Here is a 21,157-nt window from a genome sequence, read left to right as displayed (position 1 = left end):
AAATATATATTCGCATTAGAAGTTTAATTTTACTTAGAAAAGAATCATTTAACTTTTAAAATAAAATCAACTTACCACGATTGCTTCATAATTTATTTTTAGAAGATAATTAACATTATGATAATACGATATTAACCACTAGTTAATACGCTTATATGTTTATTTCTTTATCTTTTTATGAAATGAAACTATCATAGTTAATAACAAACGTTTGCAAATTATGAAATTTCTCCTCATTGAAGAAACATTCTTTCATATTTTTCGAATATTAAAAAATTATTATTCTATTTCATTTTGTTCATTGAAAAAGCAGATAACGTAAATCGATATTAAAAAAAAAATTTAATAAAGATTAAAATTAGTTGCAAAAATCTCATAAATAATATATCTATTAATATATCATCGATTAAAAATTAAATTAAAAATTCCACCAAAATTTCCATATAAAACACAACAACGAGGTATACAATCAACGCCAATATTAAAAATGAAAAAAAAAATATATTTTTCCAGAATAACTAAAAATCGTTGAATTTTTGCAAAAATTTCTCGTCACAATATCTGGCTCTGTTAAGAATTCAGATCCGGCAATTCGTGTCCCAGAATCCACGAAAATATCCTATGTAAACCAACTGTGCACCGTATCCCTTCGAAATTCTCCATAAGGATCGGTTACATTCAACGTGGGTTGGCGCTAGTGTCGAGAATAGAGATTTACGAGGAAATAAGTTATTAGAGCGTAAACTATGGCGTTAAAACAAATTGCTTCCTTCCTTTTTCTTTCTTTTCTTTTTTTTTTCTTTTTCGCCGTGTAAAGTCCATTTTCCCTTTGCCCGTAGACGAGATAAAAAACAACAAATAAAATAAAAACGTTTCTATTAACGTATCATCTTCGACCCTTAGAGGACTCATAATAAATTTCCGCCTTATAGGAATAATTGATAAGATGTTTTAGGGATTAATAGGGATGGGATTTAATTCGATGAGTTTTGGGAATTGTGAAAAAGGATGAATAAATTTTAAAGATCTTTGAACAGTTTTTTTTGTTTTATTTGATCGAATACGATAGATATTTTTACTTTTGACATATTAAATATAATCTAAAGGAGAATACTACATATTTTCAAATAACAAAAAAGAGGCTAAAGAAATAGAAATAGATTATACAACAAGTTAGAATATCAGTAAAAGTAACTAGAAAGTTGGTATAGTTATTGCAATAATTAAAAGTTACTAAATTAGTAACTTTTAGAAAATTACTGAAAGATCACTAATTGTACTACCTATTGACATAAGTTAAAATATAAACATGAATTTTTATTTGTAATAAAATATTAATTTCGCCAATATATATTACAATGCAAAAGAATAAATAGGAATTAATATAAAAATTAATTATATAACCTATATCACCGAAATGTATTTACTATTTTATTATATCATTTGTAATGATATTTAATTTATTTAACGTTATATTAAATTCATTTCTGATATGTCAGAAATATAGGAATGTCTCTTTTTTCACGTAATAACGTTTCATCAAACTAATTGTGATATACATATATCATATATATAACACAATATACATAAATAAATAATAAAAGAATTTTGAATGAAACATTATAAAACCAAAGATTTATGTATCAGAGGTTAAATGCAAAGATTTACCGGAAATAGATTTGAATTAAGGCAATACGAGAACGAATGGATCTCGTCTATAAAACGAGTCGTGATTTATCGATGGCTTAAAGCTTGGTTTGCATGTACATTCTTTGCGTGCACCTCGGTCGATAACTGATAAAGTTACATGGCTAGAAGAAATGTAATTTTCTTCTATGAAAAAGTATTTGATTGGTTACTTTTATTCCTTTTTTCATCTCTCCAGTGGATTATATTTGCAAATTTTTATTTTTATTCCATTTTGAATAACATAGAATTACATCGATCAAAGTGACAGGTTTTTTTTTTCTTTACATCAAAATTGTTATTTGCTTTTGTTCAACCAAAAACAAAATTAGAATTTATTTGAATAATGTAGCATTTAAATCTTATACAAAAAATATAAAATAATATAAATTTATTGATAATCATTTCCATAACTAACCTCAAAATTACTTTCTAGAGTGTCATAAATTAGCTTTAATTAACTTTAGTACGTATCTTGGTCACTCATCGATTAAACCATAATATCATATTCATTTAGTTAATATTGTTTGACTTTCGAACAACTGAAATGTGACCCGCAGGAATATTACTGAATACTTTATTTATTTCTAAAATACTGTACTTTTAATTAATGCAACATAATTAACTATAATACCACTATAATAGATGCATAACTGCCATTTAATTCTTTCGTTATTCTCGTAAATTCAAACATTATATCTGATAATCATAAATAAATCAAAATAATTTTTGCCATTTTGTAATCAAAGAATTTAAAAAATATTTATTTTAACATTAGTCGCAGTTTATCAGAAAAATTGAAATAAGAAAAAATTGAACATTTTTAATATTAAAAATTCAACCAAATATCCTCCACAAAAATTCACATTACTTCACACTATGCGTGTCAAAGATACATTTCTCAGAAAATTACAACCAATGTTCCAGACAACTTCCTTGCACGATAATATATAATGTTATTCAAAACAATCTTGAAATTGAGTATGTTTAACTGTCGTGTAGTTCGCAAGTAGACGATTATGAATCCATCGTTTCCATCACGTGGAACCATTATATTTTTGTCTCGAGAACCATGCTCCAATGATATTCGTTCGTTTAATTCGTTGCTACTGCCAAAGTATTCAGAGTAAACATCAGATGGAGACGTGGAAGTAAGATGTCTCTCAAGGATGCAATTCAATTCGAATAGGTTAATTGCTTGCCTTCCTTGAGTGTAATTATTCTTGTGATCGAAAGGAATAATATTTGAAAATATTGGATGGAATTGCAGTTCTGTTTGAAACTTTGACTTTGAGGTTATATTCTCAGATTTGATAGAATGTTGTGCATTATAGATTAAAATATTTGAAATATTGAACATGAATAAAAACGAATGTTTGTATTTATTTCGACTTAAAATCAAAATTAATAGAAAATTCAATATACGTAACTATAATTGGAAATTTGAAGTTATGTATTGTTAGATTAGATTAGAAAAGCAGTTATTTTCTCATATTTGATACAAAGTCTTAACATATGTAGATTATTATATCTTTTTAAGATTCCATTTATTTTGAAGCAATCGTTTCCAGAAATAAGAATAATCTTCTCGTATTTCCCTACGAAAGAAAGCAATTTTCTTCTCCTCGACACTTGTACCTATTATTTTTGTTTTCTTTATTCCTCGTCCCTCCAATTTTTCACTCTATTTTATTCTTTCTTACGTTTTCTTTATTTTCCTTATTTCGTTCTCCTGAATTTCTTTCCTTTGTTCTCGACTTCCAGTTCATCGATATACGATGAAAAAGATATCTTACTTAGTATTCGTATTTTGCTTGGAAAAAAAAAATGTTTCGATCTCATAAAATATTCAGTCCATGACGTATACAAATTTCTATTTTTAAAAGAGAGCTACTTTATGAATTAAAAATATATAACGCTACATTTAGTTATGAATGAACAATATGTGTATGTATAAAATTCCATATATAATGATATAAAAAAAAAAAAAAAGAAAGAAAAGAAAAGAAAGGAAATAAAATTAGAAAATAAGCCAAAATAGCAATTAATATTTAAAATCGATATTCGAAAAATTATTTAGAGATTGAAATTCAACGTAGATATTATTTGATAAAATTAAAATTATTAACGATATTTTCACCTTCTTTTTCTTCACTTTATTCTTTTATATTTTAATTAATCTTACAAATTTTATCGCGATTGAAAACGAATCTATTAAATCTCGAATTTGCTCAGGACAAACATTAGCTTTCCAAATAGCTGGATTGTTTGAAAAGATTGCGCGAAAATAACAGAAAAAGTATCCTCGTATTGTCGTTGCTTACCTTTCCCCTACTTCTTATTTGACTTTTTTAAAATTCAACAAGGATGCTAATAAATATAGGAGCGCCAACACGTGTACCTCTAATTCCTATCTTCTCTTTCTTTTTCTACTTTTTCTGCATACGATTCTCCTCTATCGCTTTTCTCGCTCTACTCTTCCTTTAACCATATTTTTTTTTTCTCGCTGCACGACACGGTTTTTTAATTTTCCTTTTCTTTTTCTGTATCCTTCTTCTGTTTTTTTCCTTTTTCATTTTATCTTCTGATTTAACTTAAATTTAACTTTCTTTTTCTACATTATGCTTTCTTCTTTATTATTTTCGGTTCGTGTTTTTCCTTCATCGTTTTATTTCTTGATTTGTTAATTATTTATTTATCTCCATGTTCTTAATCCTTTTTTTCACTCTTCGTATCCTTTTTTTTTTTCAAATTTCAAATCCCTTCTCTCACACATTTATTCCCTTTATGCCCTCCTGCCTTTTACATTCCCTCCCCACCCCCCCCTCCCCTTTTTGACTTCGAGTTCATCGATATGCGACACGAGATATTCCATCGCCAACCAACAGTTTTCGACCCCGCGCCACTCTCATCACCATAAATCCTATTTATCTTTCGTTATTTGACTATCAGAAATTTTACACGTATTATCATATCACCCGACGTATTCTCTTAAAAACTCTCTTCGACGAACTTATTTTCACCGAAAATTATCTGAATAAATATTCCAACACATCTGCAACATTTTTAAGAGATAAAGTCAATAGAGATTCCTATAGAATAAAGTCTTCGTTTAATTCTCTCGATTTTTTTTTTTTTTTTTTTGATACAAAAAAAAAATATTTTTTTTAATCAAGTTTTTTAATTATTTTCTTATATCTCGCAAATGTATAATAAAATGTAATATCATTTAATAAAATGTATAATAAATATAATATCACATTGAAACTTTTTCTCAGTTTTAAAGTTAGTTAATGAAATAATAATAATCATAAATTCAAACAAAAAAAAATAAATATTTATCGATCCATCCGAATTATTAACAAAATAAAACATAATTTCCGCTGCTTAACAATCACTGCTGAACTGTTATAAACAAAAATTACTAAAATAAGAAAACTCACCCCTATCACGCATTTAATTTTCCCCGGGCACGAGGTCGTCTCGAGGAGCACGAGGGTCGAGTCGAAGGGCGAGCAACGCCCTTGCTCGTTCACCATGCAAATTAATGCGCATTTAAATCGGGTATCGCGAAATTACGCGCGTTAATCAGACGAAAACTCGGCCAGCTTGTTAGCCGATATTGTTTCGTAATCTTGGAATTTCGGGATCAGGATGGATCGTGCGGGGCGAGAAGAGGAAGCTGTGAGTGTGCACAGGCCGTTTTTACGGGTCTCGTTTAAGTTGTTAAGATGTACGATCGATACGGCTGACGCGCGATAGGCCTATACTACTGCCCATATCTCGTACCGCCTATGCTCGAACAATCGTCCTTTTATGTATCGTGCCGCTCAATCGTGGGACGATCGTGTATTTCGGGATGGTGGATAGGGATGTCGTTTCGAATTTTTTTGTAAAGGAAATGTGAATATAAAAATTGTGGAAAGATCGTGGACACAGTTTACCAGACCACAAATTCCTTTGTTCTTCGAATCGTTTCTATATATAAATTTCAAATTTCAGAATCATTGAAATGTTGACATTTCAAATGGATTTCACGAGTTACGATATAAATATTTTAAGTGGAACAATTATTTCTCACTCGTACTCGTAAATCTATCAATTAAGCAGAAACGCCTGTACATAGGCAACCGATCCAGTCGTCGTGTCAGCTGAACGATGAGCGGGTTGCATACGTGCAGGCGTGTTCTTTCACATCGTTGTAACTGAAAGATTGGAATTCTTCTCGCGTAATTTTCGAATTCTCTACCAACTGTTCTCCACTTTTGCACGACGTCCCACATTCGAGACAAGATAATAAACGTTCGAATTCGACGCGGTGGCGTACGATCGAAGGATTATTATTAATGCTGATCCCACGAACGTTCCACAACGAGAAATCGCGTCGAGTCACGTCGAACTTTATGAAAGTCGTCAGCAAACTCGGCTCCCCGGCATGGGCCAAGCCTTTGATGCGGTGCTAAATTCGAGAGGTGAAATTTGACGAGACGAGAAGGATTTGCCCGACGAGTTAATACCGAGGATGAAATTGCGGCGTGGTTTATCATTTTCAGCACGTGGTATATCTTTGATTTCTCTGAGATTACAGAGGTGGTTATGACGAAGTTGCAAGGATCTTTTGATTAAACATTCAAGGATATTGCTCGAGAATTATTCGTTTCATTTCGAATCGATCGAATTCATCTTTCAATTTTTCCTTTTTTTCATCACATTTCGATGAATATTTTGACCGCGTGTGTATACACACGTAAGTTTAAATAAAATTTAATATTTTTTAAATTCGATTGTTTCACGATTGGCACGAATTCGATTCGATGAAACTGGCCGATATTCGATTATTTACCAATTCAGAAAATCAAAAATTTTCCACCCAAAATAACGTATATGAAAAACGAATAAACTTTCCTCCAAAATTCTGACAACTGATTCCAACAACTATTCATTACATCCCAACGCACGCAAATTCAAGATTCTAAAACACCCACTGGTATTCATCAGCCGTGTATATATGCCCTTTCTCTGCAAAAAGGGGCAGCCTTTTGAAAGCGTCGTGTGAACCGACTGTCCGCGGCACGTGCCTTCAGACTGCAGCTCCAATGAACAATGGACGGATCTGTAGGCAGCGCGTACAAGCTGGATTCCAAACAGAGACACTCTCCATATCCATCACTGCACTTGCCCGGACAACATTGTCCTCGACTTGGATATGCATCGATGCCTCGTGTTTCTCAGAGAGAAAGAGAGAGAGAGGGGGGGGGGGGATAAGAGACTGAGCCTCTGGTGAGAGGAACGTGCGTTCATTTAGGGCATTAAAGCTTTTGTCGGTGGTAACAAAAGCTTAAAAACTTTTGTTGGGGAAAGTGGATTACACTGAAGCTAATTGAAATATAGGAAAATTGGATGCGTTTGTCAAGAGATTGGATCATGTTGGAGCTAATTGAAACAATGCTGTATGAGAAAATTGTGTACACTGAATTTAATAATGTTTTTTTTTTTTTTTAATAATGGTTGTATATTTTAAAATACAATATTTGGAAGGTTTCAAAAGTTATTTCATATACATTAAAGATTCAAGAAAGTTTGAGGAATATTGTTGTGGATGGAATAAGGGAACAAAAGTTCCTATTGAAGTTGAAAATTGAAAATTTTTGGAAGAGTTTAAGAAAATGATTTTGAATATATATTTCACAATATACGATTCATTCTAAAATCTTTTTGCAGAATATGGTTAATTCATTGTGTAATGAAACTTTAGGGTGTTAAAAGGCATGTTTCAAGAAAGGTTAAAAAATACTTCTGTGAATGGAATAAAGAAATTTTTGTTACAACAAAAATTCTATTTAATTGAAAACTTTTGGAAGAATGAGTTTAAGACAATGATTTTGAATATGTGTTTCACAATATGATTGATAGTAGGACATTCTAAAATATTTTGCAGGTTTCAGAATATGGTTATATAATGAAACATTGAGATGTTAGAAGCAAATAGGGCACGTTGAGAAATATTGCTGTGAGTGGAATAAGGGAATTTTTGTTGTTGTTGTTGTTAACAAAAGTTCTATTTAATTAAAAACTTTGGAAAGGATGAACTTAAGAATGCTTTTGGATTTGTGTTTCACAATATGGAACATATGATCCATAGTAGGGTATTTCAAAATATTTTGCAGTGTGGCTGGCTGTTATATAATGAAACTTTGGGATGTTAAAGTAAGGCAACATTTCAAGAAATGTTGAGAAACACTGTTGCAGATGGAGTAAAGGAGTATCCTTGTTTTTGTTAACGAAAGTTCTACTAGGTTGAAAGTTTTGGGTGGAACTTGAAACAGTGTTATAGACTTAAGTGAATCAATTCAATGGAAAGAAAATTGTATGCATTTGTATGAGACCTATGTTTCATGTTAATTTGAAACTATATTTCATAGTTTAATAATTAACAATTTAAATGTTACTTTTAGAATTGTTGTACAAATGTTGAAACTTTCATCTAAATAAAAAAAAAATTGAGGGGCACTGTTGCGGATGTAATGAAATATGGAATTTGAGTTTTTAAATGATGTAGATTTTAATAAATTTCCCCTGTTGTAGAATACACGAGAGAATGAGATATTATACGTATAATGTAAAACGTGGGCGTACAACATTTGTTGACAGCAACAAGCCATCAATGATTCGAATAATAAAATATTTTATTCCCCGTATAAAACCAAAAATCCAATTACCTTTAGGAAAAGTCAATATAAATAAATACTGGCAATATACGATGACGATCCCATTAATCGGCCCTCGTCATCATCGATAAACAACCAACGTTGTTTCACTTGAGAGTTTTATGCTCCCCTCGTAAATTGAACGACGAGAGGTCGGTTAAACGAAGATATCGGCTTCTTTACCATAAAAGCCAGCTTTATTTTCATGAAACGACACATCAACCACCAATTGCACGCCATCTAGGTATAAGGCTTGATGCAGACGAATTTCATCCTTGCTATTTCCGCTCTCTTTCGACAGGTTTATGCTTCTTTGAGACAGGTATCATTCATAAAAAAATACTTAATGCCGTAAAATTTATCCAAAAAATAAAATGTTATCTATAAAAAAAAATATATTTAATAAAAAATATTATAAAATATAACACGAAATATAAATTTATAGAAATAAAAAATTTCTTCAATCTTAAATTTTAGCTATATTTCTTAATTTCGATCAGAAAAAATATTCAAAAATTCATACGTAGCATTTTCACTTTCGTTTGGATAAAATTTTCTACACTAATATATTCAAGTTTGAATGGGATGTCTAACTTCTCGTTCAGGATCCTAACCTAACCTAATCTAACCTTTATATTTACGCTGTTATATTTCTTAATTTCGATGAGAAAAAATATTCAAAAATTCACACGTAGCATTTTCATTTTCGTTTGAATAAAATTTTCTACCCTGTTGTGTTTGAACAACTTTTAACTTTTCGATCCTAACCTAGCTTAACCTTACATACGTTGTTATATATTTTTTAATTTCAATGAGAAAAGATATTCAAAAATTTTCACTTTCATTCGGATAAAATTTTCTACACTGATGTGTTTGAACAACTTTTAACTTTTCGATCCTAACCTAACCTAGCTTAACCTTACATACGTTGTTATATATTTTTTAATTTCAATGAGAAAAGATATTCAAAAATTTCATTCGGATAAAATTTTCTACACTGATGTGTTTGAACAACTTTTAACTTTTCGATCCTAACCTAACCTAGCTTAACCTTACATACGTTGTTATATATTTTTTAATTTCAATGAGAAAAGATATTCAAAAATTTCATTCGGATAAAATTTTCTACACTGATGTGTTTGAACAACTTTTAACTTTTCGATCCTAACCTAACCTAGCTTAACCTTACATACGTTGTTATATATTTTTTAATTTCAATGAGAAAAGATATTCAAAAATTTCATTTGGATAAAATTTTCTACACTGATGCGTTCAGGTTTGGACGGGATGCCTAACTTTTCGATCGTGTAAATTCAGTAAAAGGAATATAAGAGCGAGGGCTTTTAACATTCATGATGGGGAGGCGATCGTGAAAATTTTTAAACCGCCTCGGCTTACTTTTTAAACAGGGGAGGCTTCTCAGGAGGAAACGTGTTTCGAATATTTCCTTGGGGAACGTTGTTTGGAAACCTCGTTTCGAGGCAACTTAATTCACCGCGAAAACTTAAATTCGATTTTGAAAGAAGATTGTCGATAAATAGAAATACGATAGAAATTTCGTTGTGACAGCGTTACATGAGTTTCTTTTTTTGTTATGTATCGCATAAAAATGATATCGACGGAATTTTTGTCAATGTTTTAAAGAAAGGTTATAAATTAGACAATTTGAAACTCGAAGTGAATAAAAATATATATATATATATTTATTTAAATGATCGTTTTTCTATTTCCTGATAAATCGTTGATCAGATATACTTATCTGAAAATTATTAAATCATTGTCTAACCAATAATCGATCTACACTACTTCTCTGATCAAATTATTGACCTTGTTCTACTTGTGTAGCCAACAGTTGACTTACACTACTCTAATGAATAATTGATCATACCAAATGGCTGGTAAGTAGAATAAATTAATTATGGTCAATCAAGTAGATTATAATGAATCGCAATTACAATAAATGTGTTTAATCTGATTGTGACCGACTTATTCTTGTGCAACCAAGTTACTAGCTATTTTTATTTGTTTGATTAATAATTGTAGTTTTAAATGCAAAAAGGACATCGTTATTTAAAATACTCAATTAGATTCTTTTTTTCTTAGATACACTGTAAATTTCATTGTTCATATTTTTTTCAAAATTGATAAAGTTATAAATACGTTTAATTACAATTCAAATATAGAATATGGAAACTGATAATTATCATAGAAACTCTTCTTGCGTGATACAATTCATCACTACTACTCATAGTCAGACAAATAGAATGAATTAGTTATCAGTAGAATGAACCAATCATAAATTAACAAACGGTAATGATTGGTTTATTCTACCTGTCTGACCACAACTGGTATATTTCACTTGTGCCGTTACACACAAATTCTCGAAAACCATCGAAATCGCAATAACACGTGAATTTCCAACAATGAAAATCCAAACTGTAACCTATTAAAAGCCAAACTACACACTCGTTTAAGCCTCTCTTACTCGTCTCAAAATGATGGCGCACGTGCACTTAAGGGAACCATCTTCTTAATTGCGACTTGAATGGCGTCGTGGTTAACCGTGCAAACGTAATAAACGTAGGTTGGCAACAGTGTTGGATAATATTTGGCAGAATAAATATTTTCAAATATTTGTTTGACATCTTAGGTTTTGATTAAATGATATTTCAAATAGGAAGTAATAATTTCGACAAACGAAATAAAATATTTTAATCTTGCTTAAAGTATTGAGTTATCGTATAAGTATTGATCGTACAACTAATACATCAATTACAATTTTTTTTCATTCTTTGATTCTGAAATTTAAGAGTTTCTATTGAAAAAAAAAAATTAAAGTGGAATAAATTGGTGGAATAAAAACGATAAAAAATATTTTCGAACATAGAAAAAAATTATCCAGTATTTATAAATTGAATTCGAATCATTATTTTTAGCAATAATATTTAAAATAAAGGAAATCGTTTAAAATAAATAAAATAATTCGAGACGAAATCCAAATATTTTCTATAACATTCAAATAAAAATATTATTTTTCAATACTTGATACGTGTAAACGAAACGTTTTATTTTCAAAATTGTTTGAAAATAATACCCATTATTGTAAAATAAATAGAATTATTTACCATTTTTTTTTCTATTTAAATATAATACTTTATCCAGATCTGGCCAAGATATGTAGCCTCGTCGACCAACGATGTACACCGAATCGTTGATCTTTGTCAACATTATCGGGTCTCGGATCCGTAATTCCGTCGCTAACTCTTGCAGCATTCATTCTTGACCCAATTCGAGCCCAACGTTACCGACCGAGCAACTGTTTGCTAACTGATTTGCGACTGTTTGCCAACTGATCCCTAAGAAGAAACGTGATTTCACCGGAGGAAGAAATTATCGTGATCGAAACGCTACTCGATATATTTTTGCATTATTGATTCTGTGATATGGAAGTATCGAGGCATTTCAAGCGTTATTATTGACGCTTTTACGAAGTTAGAGGTTTCACATATATTATGTGGAAATGTATGAAAATTTTATTAATCAATGCGTGTGAGCCACGTGACGCTATTTTGACGTTTTACGTAATTTATCGATTGAGGCGTATGTCGTTGACTATTATCATTAAAATTATTTACTTAACTACTATTTTTCATGTATTCTATATATATATTCAGAAAATAATTTTATCTTATTTTAATTAAATTAGTAACTAAAATTGCTCGAAGAACAATATTTTCATTTTTTCCATTGAGAAATGTATTACGAATTTAACTCGCTCGAAAGTAAAGTATTACTAAATTTAAAATTACGCTTTTTAATTGTTCATTTATTGAATATGTTTCATTAAGATTAAATTGTTCTTCACTCTTATTTAACGATTCTTCTTGTATTTCATCGAAAAGTGAAAGAAAGAATGAAAAAGAGAATAGATAGATAAGAGATTTGACGAAAATATTTAAGCTTTTATTTTTACACGAAATTCGTCATTCACTCTCGAATGATGTTTGGTAAGGGAGGGCAGCGGGATATATATATCGCAACAATGGTATTTCGGCTTTATTTTCGAAATCGTTGGCCGAAAAATTGGCATTCCTCGAATAATCGCATTGTAACACGTTGAAACTTTTTGCCTTTCTCTCTGGTGTTAAATGACGCGCATTAACGTCGAAAAGGGGAGAGGAAAAACTTTTTTTTTTTTCACTCCCCTCCCATGCGAGCTTCTATTTGCTTTGAGATTTTTCACGCGTGAAATTCGTCATGAAATGGATGAACTTTATTTTTACAAATTAGGGTTTTTTAAATCCCTTCGTTGTAAAGTTTCTTTATGATTATTTTAACACGAATCTCGATTTTTTGGAATTATGTTACTTTTCTTTCTTTTGAAAAAGAGAATTTTAATTTTGTATATAGAAAATTATTGTCAAAAATTGTATTTTTTTTTTTTCATAAATTAATTTAATTTGAAAAATTGAAAATTTTCATGAAAATTAATTTTTAAAACAATCCTGAATTAATGTTATACTTTATATCTAGCTACATGAATAAAATAAAAAATTATTAAAAATTTATGCAAACTTTCAATTACGTTTGTTTATAAAACACAATTTTCTTTTTCTCAGTTTGAAAATTTAAAAAAATCGAATTAAAAAATTTTATTTCTTTATCTCGAATTGGCATCCCGTGTTATATTTTACAATCTAATAATAGCTGACAGAAAGTTACTAGAAAGTTAAAAACGTTACGTATACACGATTGATTCATTGGCTGGCCGAATAAAACGTTTAATTCTACGTACACGAATATCTCGTGTATGTTTTAGTTCGTTAACGATCCCGTGTTAGAGAGCATGCGTTAACAAACGTTCGTCGTAATCCTATTTTTCCATTTGAACAATCGACATCACACGCTTCGTTGTTTAGGACACACGACACACGCGTGAGATCTTTTTTCTTTCTCTCTCTCTCCTCTTTCAAACAACGATACGAAATATTTCGAAAATAAAAGAATACGAAGAAATAAAAATATAATAAAAATGTATAAACAATAAATATAACAAATGTACGGCGTATATATATATATATATATATATATATATATATATATATATATATATATATATATATATGGAATTATTTGGTTGGCTAAAGTTTATTTTTCGAGTTAAGCGAGCAATTTAATTTTCCATCGAATGAAATGGAGGTAAAGTATGATAAAGAGAGAAGTTGCGTGAAGTTTTTTCATTCAAGAGAAAAAGAAAACAGGAAAGGAAATAATTCTACTATGTGAATTTAATTGAAGTTGTGTGTTTGAAAATATTTGTGTAAAAAGTAAGAGGATCTAGGTTATACTATGCTATGTTAAAATAACTAGATTTAGTTATATCTAGTTCTTAGTATTATTCTTAGTTCTATATAGTTCTTTTTTTTTTATTTCACCATTTCCTTTAATTAGGAATAATTAATTATTACTGATTCGTTGTTATTTTATTACTTTTATCAATCAGAATAATATCCAAGCTCAATAATTATATTGAATTTTAAATCTTTGCTCGATTATTTCGTAAATGCTTTTAGCTCAACGTTTTATGATTTTGTACGCTATTGATTTTAATTCTTTTCTATGCTACGAGCAATGTTCGAAAAATAAAAATGTTTCCTCGAACAAGTTTAGTTAAACGAACTGCCTTTCTATTTTTTTTTCTTTTTTTTTTTTTTCTTTTTTTACCGAACATTTCACTTTCTGCTTGTGACAGAAGACTAAAAAAAAAAAAAAAAAAAAAAAAAATAGAAAGAAAAAAAAATACCAGATTTTCGCTAGTAAAAAATTCAACGATCGTAGTTGTAATAAAGGATGTTTAATGTGCGTTTCTTTTTCTTTTTTTCTTTTTTTTCTTTTCACTGTTGGAATTGTTTTCACGACTTTGTGACGCAAAATGAATAAAAGATTTACAAGCAATTTTCCTTTATCGGATATTCGATATCGATATAGTATTTTATTTCATTTTAAAAAATGTCCATTTTATGTTTAAACAACCAGTCTCAAAGGAATATTACTTCTTTTATGCGGAATAAGTTTACGTGTAAAATGGTTTTAATATAGACAGACAGATGAAAAAAGAATTATTTCGTTCCGTATCTAATGTAAATTCTTTCGTTAGAAATATTCAATCGTATGTATTAATTTTATTAAATTTTATTATATCGATTAATAACATTTCATCTTTTCGAGATTTTATTTTCTCTTGAATGCAATAATTTAGTTGGGAAAATCCTGAGACTGAAAAATCGTACTCTCCTTTTACAAATTTCGAGAAGACTAAAATCCCTAAAAATGAAAGTCACTGGATGAAAGTCACTAGAAATGGAAGTAATCTGTGTCTTGGAAGAAATGGTTCGAATTTAGCAACGTTAGTGAGAAATACTACGATTGAAAAATCACAAGTCTCAACCTCTAAAGACCAAAAAAAATTCCTTAAAATAAAAAGAGACGAAAGTTATAAATAAACGAAGAACATAAAACCTGACTAGTTTTCTAACAGAACGATTAAACTATTCGTATCGTATTTCTAAAATTCTCAATCATGTGTTTCGTTAAAAACTTTTAAAAAAAAATTTCGAGATTAATTTTTGTAAAATTTTTATACTGTAACGTTTTAATTTTACGCGGAAATACCAGTCATAAGGTAACGAGAAAAAAAGACTAGATAGTTCCGCCATATTCTTTTGTCATATAACTAGGAGACAGATATCTCCATGCTTTTATACGAACAATGCTTCGCAGCTTTAATGCTTCTTTCTCTTTGAAATGTGAAAAATGTGTTCTTTTCGTAGCTTTTCGTATGATGGAATTTATTTCAGACATGCCTCCAAATCGTGTCAATAATTTCCAATCTATATACCATTAAAACTCAAAGCTCAGTAATTAATATTTCTGATCAATTTTTTTTTTTAAAATAAGTAACGTGTGATAATTCGTTGCTCTTTCTCAAACATTTCTTTTCTATTTTATAGATAATTATCAACACAAGAGATACACTAGTTACATTGAAAAGATTGAGAATCACTTTGAAGTGAAAAAACTTCCATTAACACAGTTATTTTCTTTTTTATGAACAAATAACTCAGGATATTCGATCTATAAAATAAGGAATATTAAAAATTAATTAGTTTTGGAAGTGATATTTTTATGTAATATAATAGTAATAATTGAAGCAATAATTTTTGAAAAAAAGAAAACTTTACAAGCTTCTTTGTGGATCCGCAGATTGGGAACCACTGCTTTGCACGCGTCCAATTCGATATATCCAACCGCCATTTTGGTCAATTTTAGTGGCAATTCACTAGTCCTTAATGTAAACGTGAGTATCTTCGGTTTTGGTTTGGGCAATCGGTGTGATTGGTTTAATATTGCATCGATTGGCGTTCCATTTAATGTTCAATGTTACTTTAATCAATTCTTGCACCATTGTTACTAATTTAACGGTTGATACATTTACCGTATTCCTATGTTTATGTGATAAATTGTTAAAAGATTTATTAATTTGTGATATTCAATCGGAATAATATGCTGTTCAATTTCCATATAAATCATGTACCCAATAATGAAATTGTTGTATTTTATGTAAATTAATAATATTTTAAATATTTATATCACAGCAAATGAAAGTGTAGAAAGAATGGAGAAATAGTAAGCAATATTTAATCTAACTTAATCAATAATTTATTAATTATTGAATTGTTGAACAAGAAATTAATACACATATATTAAAATTACTTGTGTTCTTTGTTTATTGTACGTTGAACCAAAGTTTTCAATGAAATGTATTATCACTTCTAATAAGTTACAAATTGATTTAAACTAGCCCTCCATATGTGCAACTATTATGTGTTGCAAAATGTTGGTAAAGTTGGCACTAATGGTAAAGTGCAGTAAGAGGAAACAAGGAATTCCACGAGAACATGGAAATTGATGTCATATAGAAAGATTTAAAGGGACACCGTTTCAAATGGTATCTTAATAAAATAAATTCTGAATAATAAATATTGTTACACTTCTCTTTGATGAAAATACAAAAGTATAAAATATTATGTTTCATAAACCAATTACAGTTGGTTTAAATAAAAAATAAAATAATAATAATAAATGTAAAAAATAAAATTGCAAATTTTTCTCAATGTATAACCTTTGAAACATTTTTATATTTTTTTTTAAATATGAGCCACTATTTTTTGGCTTTTAATTTTTTTGAAATAAAAACAAATAAAATAAAAATATCTCACAAATGTGGAGAGAGTATTAAGAATGAAACTATCAATTTTGATTTAAATTGTATTTTGGGATACAAGATTATAGAAGATTGTGGTAGAAAGAAAAATGTATGTTGATTTATATTTTCTAGGAAATAAAATTTTCCTACAATATATCTTAAAAATGAAAACGAAACATTAGTATTCATAAAGAAACTTGAAATTTGGAATTTTGCCTGCGTTTTTTGAAGCTAATATCTATTGTAGCACGAAATACCGAAAATATTATAGAAAATCGTTCTGATACGTGTGTAAATTTTACAGTAGATCGTGGTATAAATTGGAAATATTCACGAGCGATTTAACGCACCATTTTATTTGCTACAATGCTTAATCTTTCTTTTTACGTGCCAATAATTTACACCTGTTCAATATTTCCCACGTGTATTTCACTTGTATTTTCGAAATGCGTTATTTTAGGTCAGTTGTTGAACAGACGGGGTAATATAACTCGATCGTTAATCAGTTATTTTCGAGCAAAAAAGATCAGCCATTGTTGCACAAGTAGAATAAATCAATCATGCACAGATAGTAGTATAGGTCAACCGTTTGTCGGGCAAATAAATTGAAACCGTGTTGGTTGGAGTTAATTAAAAAGTAAGAAAAAGTAAGTGGTTAAAAATTTTAAAAAGTTACTTATTTAAATAATTGCTATTGTTAAAACACCAATTGATCTATTTTTCATATAACCTCGATCGTTTTGTACTACAAATTATTTACGATTATTGTTACGTTTTGAACAATAAATTATTGAAGCAACTTATCGAAGTAACTTTAATTCAATTACCATTAAATTTTGCTCATCTACTAATTGAAACGATCATGCAAGTGGTACAAGTCAATCATTTTCGATCAAAGAAGAAAAGGACAATCGGAAGACGAACAATATCGACTCGTGAAAAAAAATCTGATTAAAAATTAATATATTAAATTTCTCCTTCTCTCGATGTTCGAAATTTTTTTATTCAAAGAATTTTTTGCTACAAAAGATAAAAATATAACGAGCTTCCTATACACGTGCAGTCTAGCGACGAAAATAATTTGGCCGACCGAAAATAAAGTGGTATTCACATTCGACAGCATTGAAAATGACAAGCCTCTCCCATTCAAACTAATACCCTCAATTTTAATTATTCCTCTTTCCAATCTAACCTGAACTCTTCCTTCACAAATTTTCCACCAGTTCCTTTCTCTCCACTTTTACAAAAAACAGATGAACATTTGAATGAAGATCAAAAATAATTTTATAAAAAAAAAAAAAAAAAAAAAAAAAGAATCGTTTTGAAGGTGCATATTCACGAAATCCAGAAAAATCCATTGATTCGTCGTAACTGTGCATCCATATTCAGGCCGCTCGAAATAGTATATCAGGAAGTGGGTGTAAAGCCGGATTCTCGAATCCAAGGGCCACTGCCGCCCGTTTCAACGCTCGTTCGAGGCCCCTTGCGAATCGTGGAATTTGCACGAATGGCACCGGTTATTCTTATCGTGCAATTTCCACGCTTCTCGAGTAAGTGGATGGACCATCACACTTTCGGCTTGTTTGCGCGCTTCACCCTCCTCCTCGATTCTCTTTTAATCCTCTCTTCTTAACAGAGAAAGAGAGAGAAAAGTGTTACTCTCTGTTTCCTTTTGTCTCGTGTTGCAGAAAAAAAATTATACACATCGCGTTTGGATTTTGTTCATTCACTACTTTTTCTGAAATGATAAAAACAAAATAAAAATATTTTACAAATATGGAGAGACGCAAGTATTAAAAATGAAACTGTCAATTTTGATTCAAATAGTATTTTGGGATGAATGAACAATGATGTGAAAGATAGGGGTGATTAATTTTCAAGGAACTTGATGTGAAATATCGTTTTGTATGTCTTCCTTTTTCTTTTTTTTTTTTTTTTCTAAACTTGAAAATTTATAAATGAAAGGCGATTATTAATAGCAGCTATAAGAATTCTATTCGTTTCTATTTCGATTTATCGTTTCCGTTTCTTTGTTGATTTATATTATAGTGTGATGTTGCTTCTCCCTTGATTTATCGTTTTTATCGGTTCTATTTTTTTTTTTTATCGATTTACTGTTACTTCACGATTTATTATCTTTCAATATCGACTTAAATATTTTCGAAAAATATTTCGAAAAGAATTGGGTTTTGAAATTTTTCCATTTCGATCCATCATTTATATCACTTCGTTTAAAATATCTACTTCCAACGATTGTTTCGATTGTCGATATTTTTATAAAATAAAATGAGATTAGAATTGCAAAGAATCGAAGAAAAAAAAATCTTCGTTATATTATAATAATTGCCTCGATAACAAGATGATTAAAATTAATAATACGAATTGGTTGTTTTATTGCACGAGTCAACAACAAACAAGTGCATGCGTTATTTTTTTTTTTCGAAAGGAAAAAGAAATCGATATTTTAAATATAAAACGCGTGCTCCACTCGTGATGTTACGTGATTGCAATCAGGTCAGATTGATTAATTTTTCGTATCTTGAACTCGATGGAGGCTAATCGACTGGCGCGAAAAACAAATTGATTCGTTTCACCGATTAAGCATCTCTCTTCGAACAATCGTTCGATAAAATTTGCAGCCAATTAATTTTACAAAATTACGATCCATAATTTATTTATATATATCGACGTCTTCCTTTATCTTCGTTAACATTAAATTGAATTTAATCTTTTCAAATTTTCCTCCATATTCGAAAATACGAATCTTATTGACGAGTGTAAACATTTTTTGATTTTGAACCATTCGAAATTTATCGAACGGAACGAAGAAAAGGAAGATTTTCCCGAATTTTCCGGAACTTGAAATGGCCAGTTTTATCCAGTGTTAACAAATCCTTGGGGAGGGATGGCCACGTGGTTTCGGGGGAAAAGTGAGTTTTCCTCGATAGTTGGCGAGAACAATTAAATTGGTTTGACCCATCGACCTAATTTCGAGGAAGGATTATTAATTGAATGCATTATAACTTGAACCAGTGTCCTGTTTCTATTAGATATCTGACCATTATCAGAATCTGCTTGGGATAATTCGTTTATTAAAAGTAAAAGGGATGGAAGGAACGAAAGAATTTTACTCAAAAGAAGACATTTACAAAGAAATAGTACATCATTATGTTTTTAATAAAAATGATAGAACAAGCGAGAAAAGATGGATCAATTGTTTGAGAAATTATTGGTGGAAGAAGTAGCGTAGATCAATCATTGGTTGGAACAGTAGAAAAAAAAGCAGACGAGTGATGGAATATAATAATTTAATTTAATTTTTGGTTTTCGAGAGTTTAAAATTGTTGTTAAAATACATTTTTGTCCAATGTTGTATCTTTTGCACAATGTGATATTTAAAATATATTTATATTATAGGATGAATTTCAGCCGTAAAATGGTCAGCCTGTTAATCATGCTACAATGCATCTATTTTATTATACACGTATTGAATTGAAGTGATATGGATGGTTGCTCCGTGATAAATTGGTCAGCTTAGTGGTTACGGTAACCTGTCGATACATAGAAAATACATTTAATTAAATTTGCGAAAATATAATTATATTGCGAAAATTGAAATAAAAGATAATTAGAAAAAGAATCATGTGAGAACATGTGAGAAATATATCTGTATTAATAAAAATTATATAATATTCTATACTAATATGATACTATATTATAATGCTGGAACATTAATTGGAGAAAATAATAACGAGTAACTAAAATATACCATGGCGTAATGCATAAGTTCCCGGACTTCGAATCTAAGGATCGTGTGTTCGAATCCATGTATTGTTGTTCTTCATTTTTTCTCGTTTTTTCTGTACTACATTAGTATTATTTATACTAATACTAAAATATATTACGATACTAATAATATAAATTATCATCATAGCCCAGATTTTTATTATTAATATATTATCTAATAATACTAAATTACATTGTAATAACTATATGATATATTAGCTATTTAATACTAATACAATTAATTATTACACTGGTATTGATGATACAACTGGTATTAATTTACTACATTAAAAACGTAAATATGTTGCAGGTGGATCGTGCGGAGAACGAGGAGGGCCAGGGAGGGGGTGGTCTGTCGACGTCTTCGGCGGGCTGCAGCGGTGCTTCCGGTTCGAGGATGGGCCCAGGGCCCGATTCCGGTAGCAGTGCTCCCTCTTCTGTTCCCCACTCACTGGCGACGTCAAGAGACGACGAGGACGACGAGGACGAGGAAAGTAGCGGAAGACGTTCCAATGGACACACAGGAACGCGGTGAGTCACTTCGATTCTTTACTTCCTCTTCACGTTACTTTTTAACCTTTCTCGATCGGTGTCTCCTTTGGAACGATATCCCTCTTAACAAACACAAAGCACGCTTCCTTGTACGTCGAGTGATGATCTAAAAAGCTCTAAGATGAAGAGCACGTTCTCGAGTTTCATCGAGGATTGCGAT

General features: G+C 30.0%; 1 protein-coding gene across 1 annotated transcript in view; it reads left to right on the top strand.

Moving 5' to 3' along the window:
* The first annotated feature begins 16,287 nt into the window (after positions 1-16,287).
* The window catches only part of LOC100867793 (uncharacterized), a 63,470-nt gene continuing 58,600 nt past the window's right edge, over positions 16,288-21,157 (top strand). The window contains exons 1-2 of the mRNA XM_086913387.1: positions 16,288-16,311; positions 20,756-20,976. Of these exons, the coding sequence (XP_086769513.1) occupies positions 16,288-16,311; positions 20,756-20,976 (245 nt within the window). The remainder of the gene's footprint in view (positions 16,312-20,755; positions 20,977-21,157) is intronic.

This window comes from Apis florea, unplaced genomic scaffold (genome assembly GCF_048593485.1).
Source record: "Apis florea isolate Af1SG1 unplaced genomic scaffold, ASM4859348v1 contig_3496_pilon, whole genome shotgun sequence".
NCBI lineage: Eukaryota > Metazoa > Arthropoda > Insecta > Hymenoptera > Apidae > Apis > Apis florea.
The sequence above is the reverse complement of the archived record's forward strand: the minus strand, read 5'-3'. Positions and strand labels throughout refer to the sequence as shown.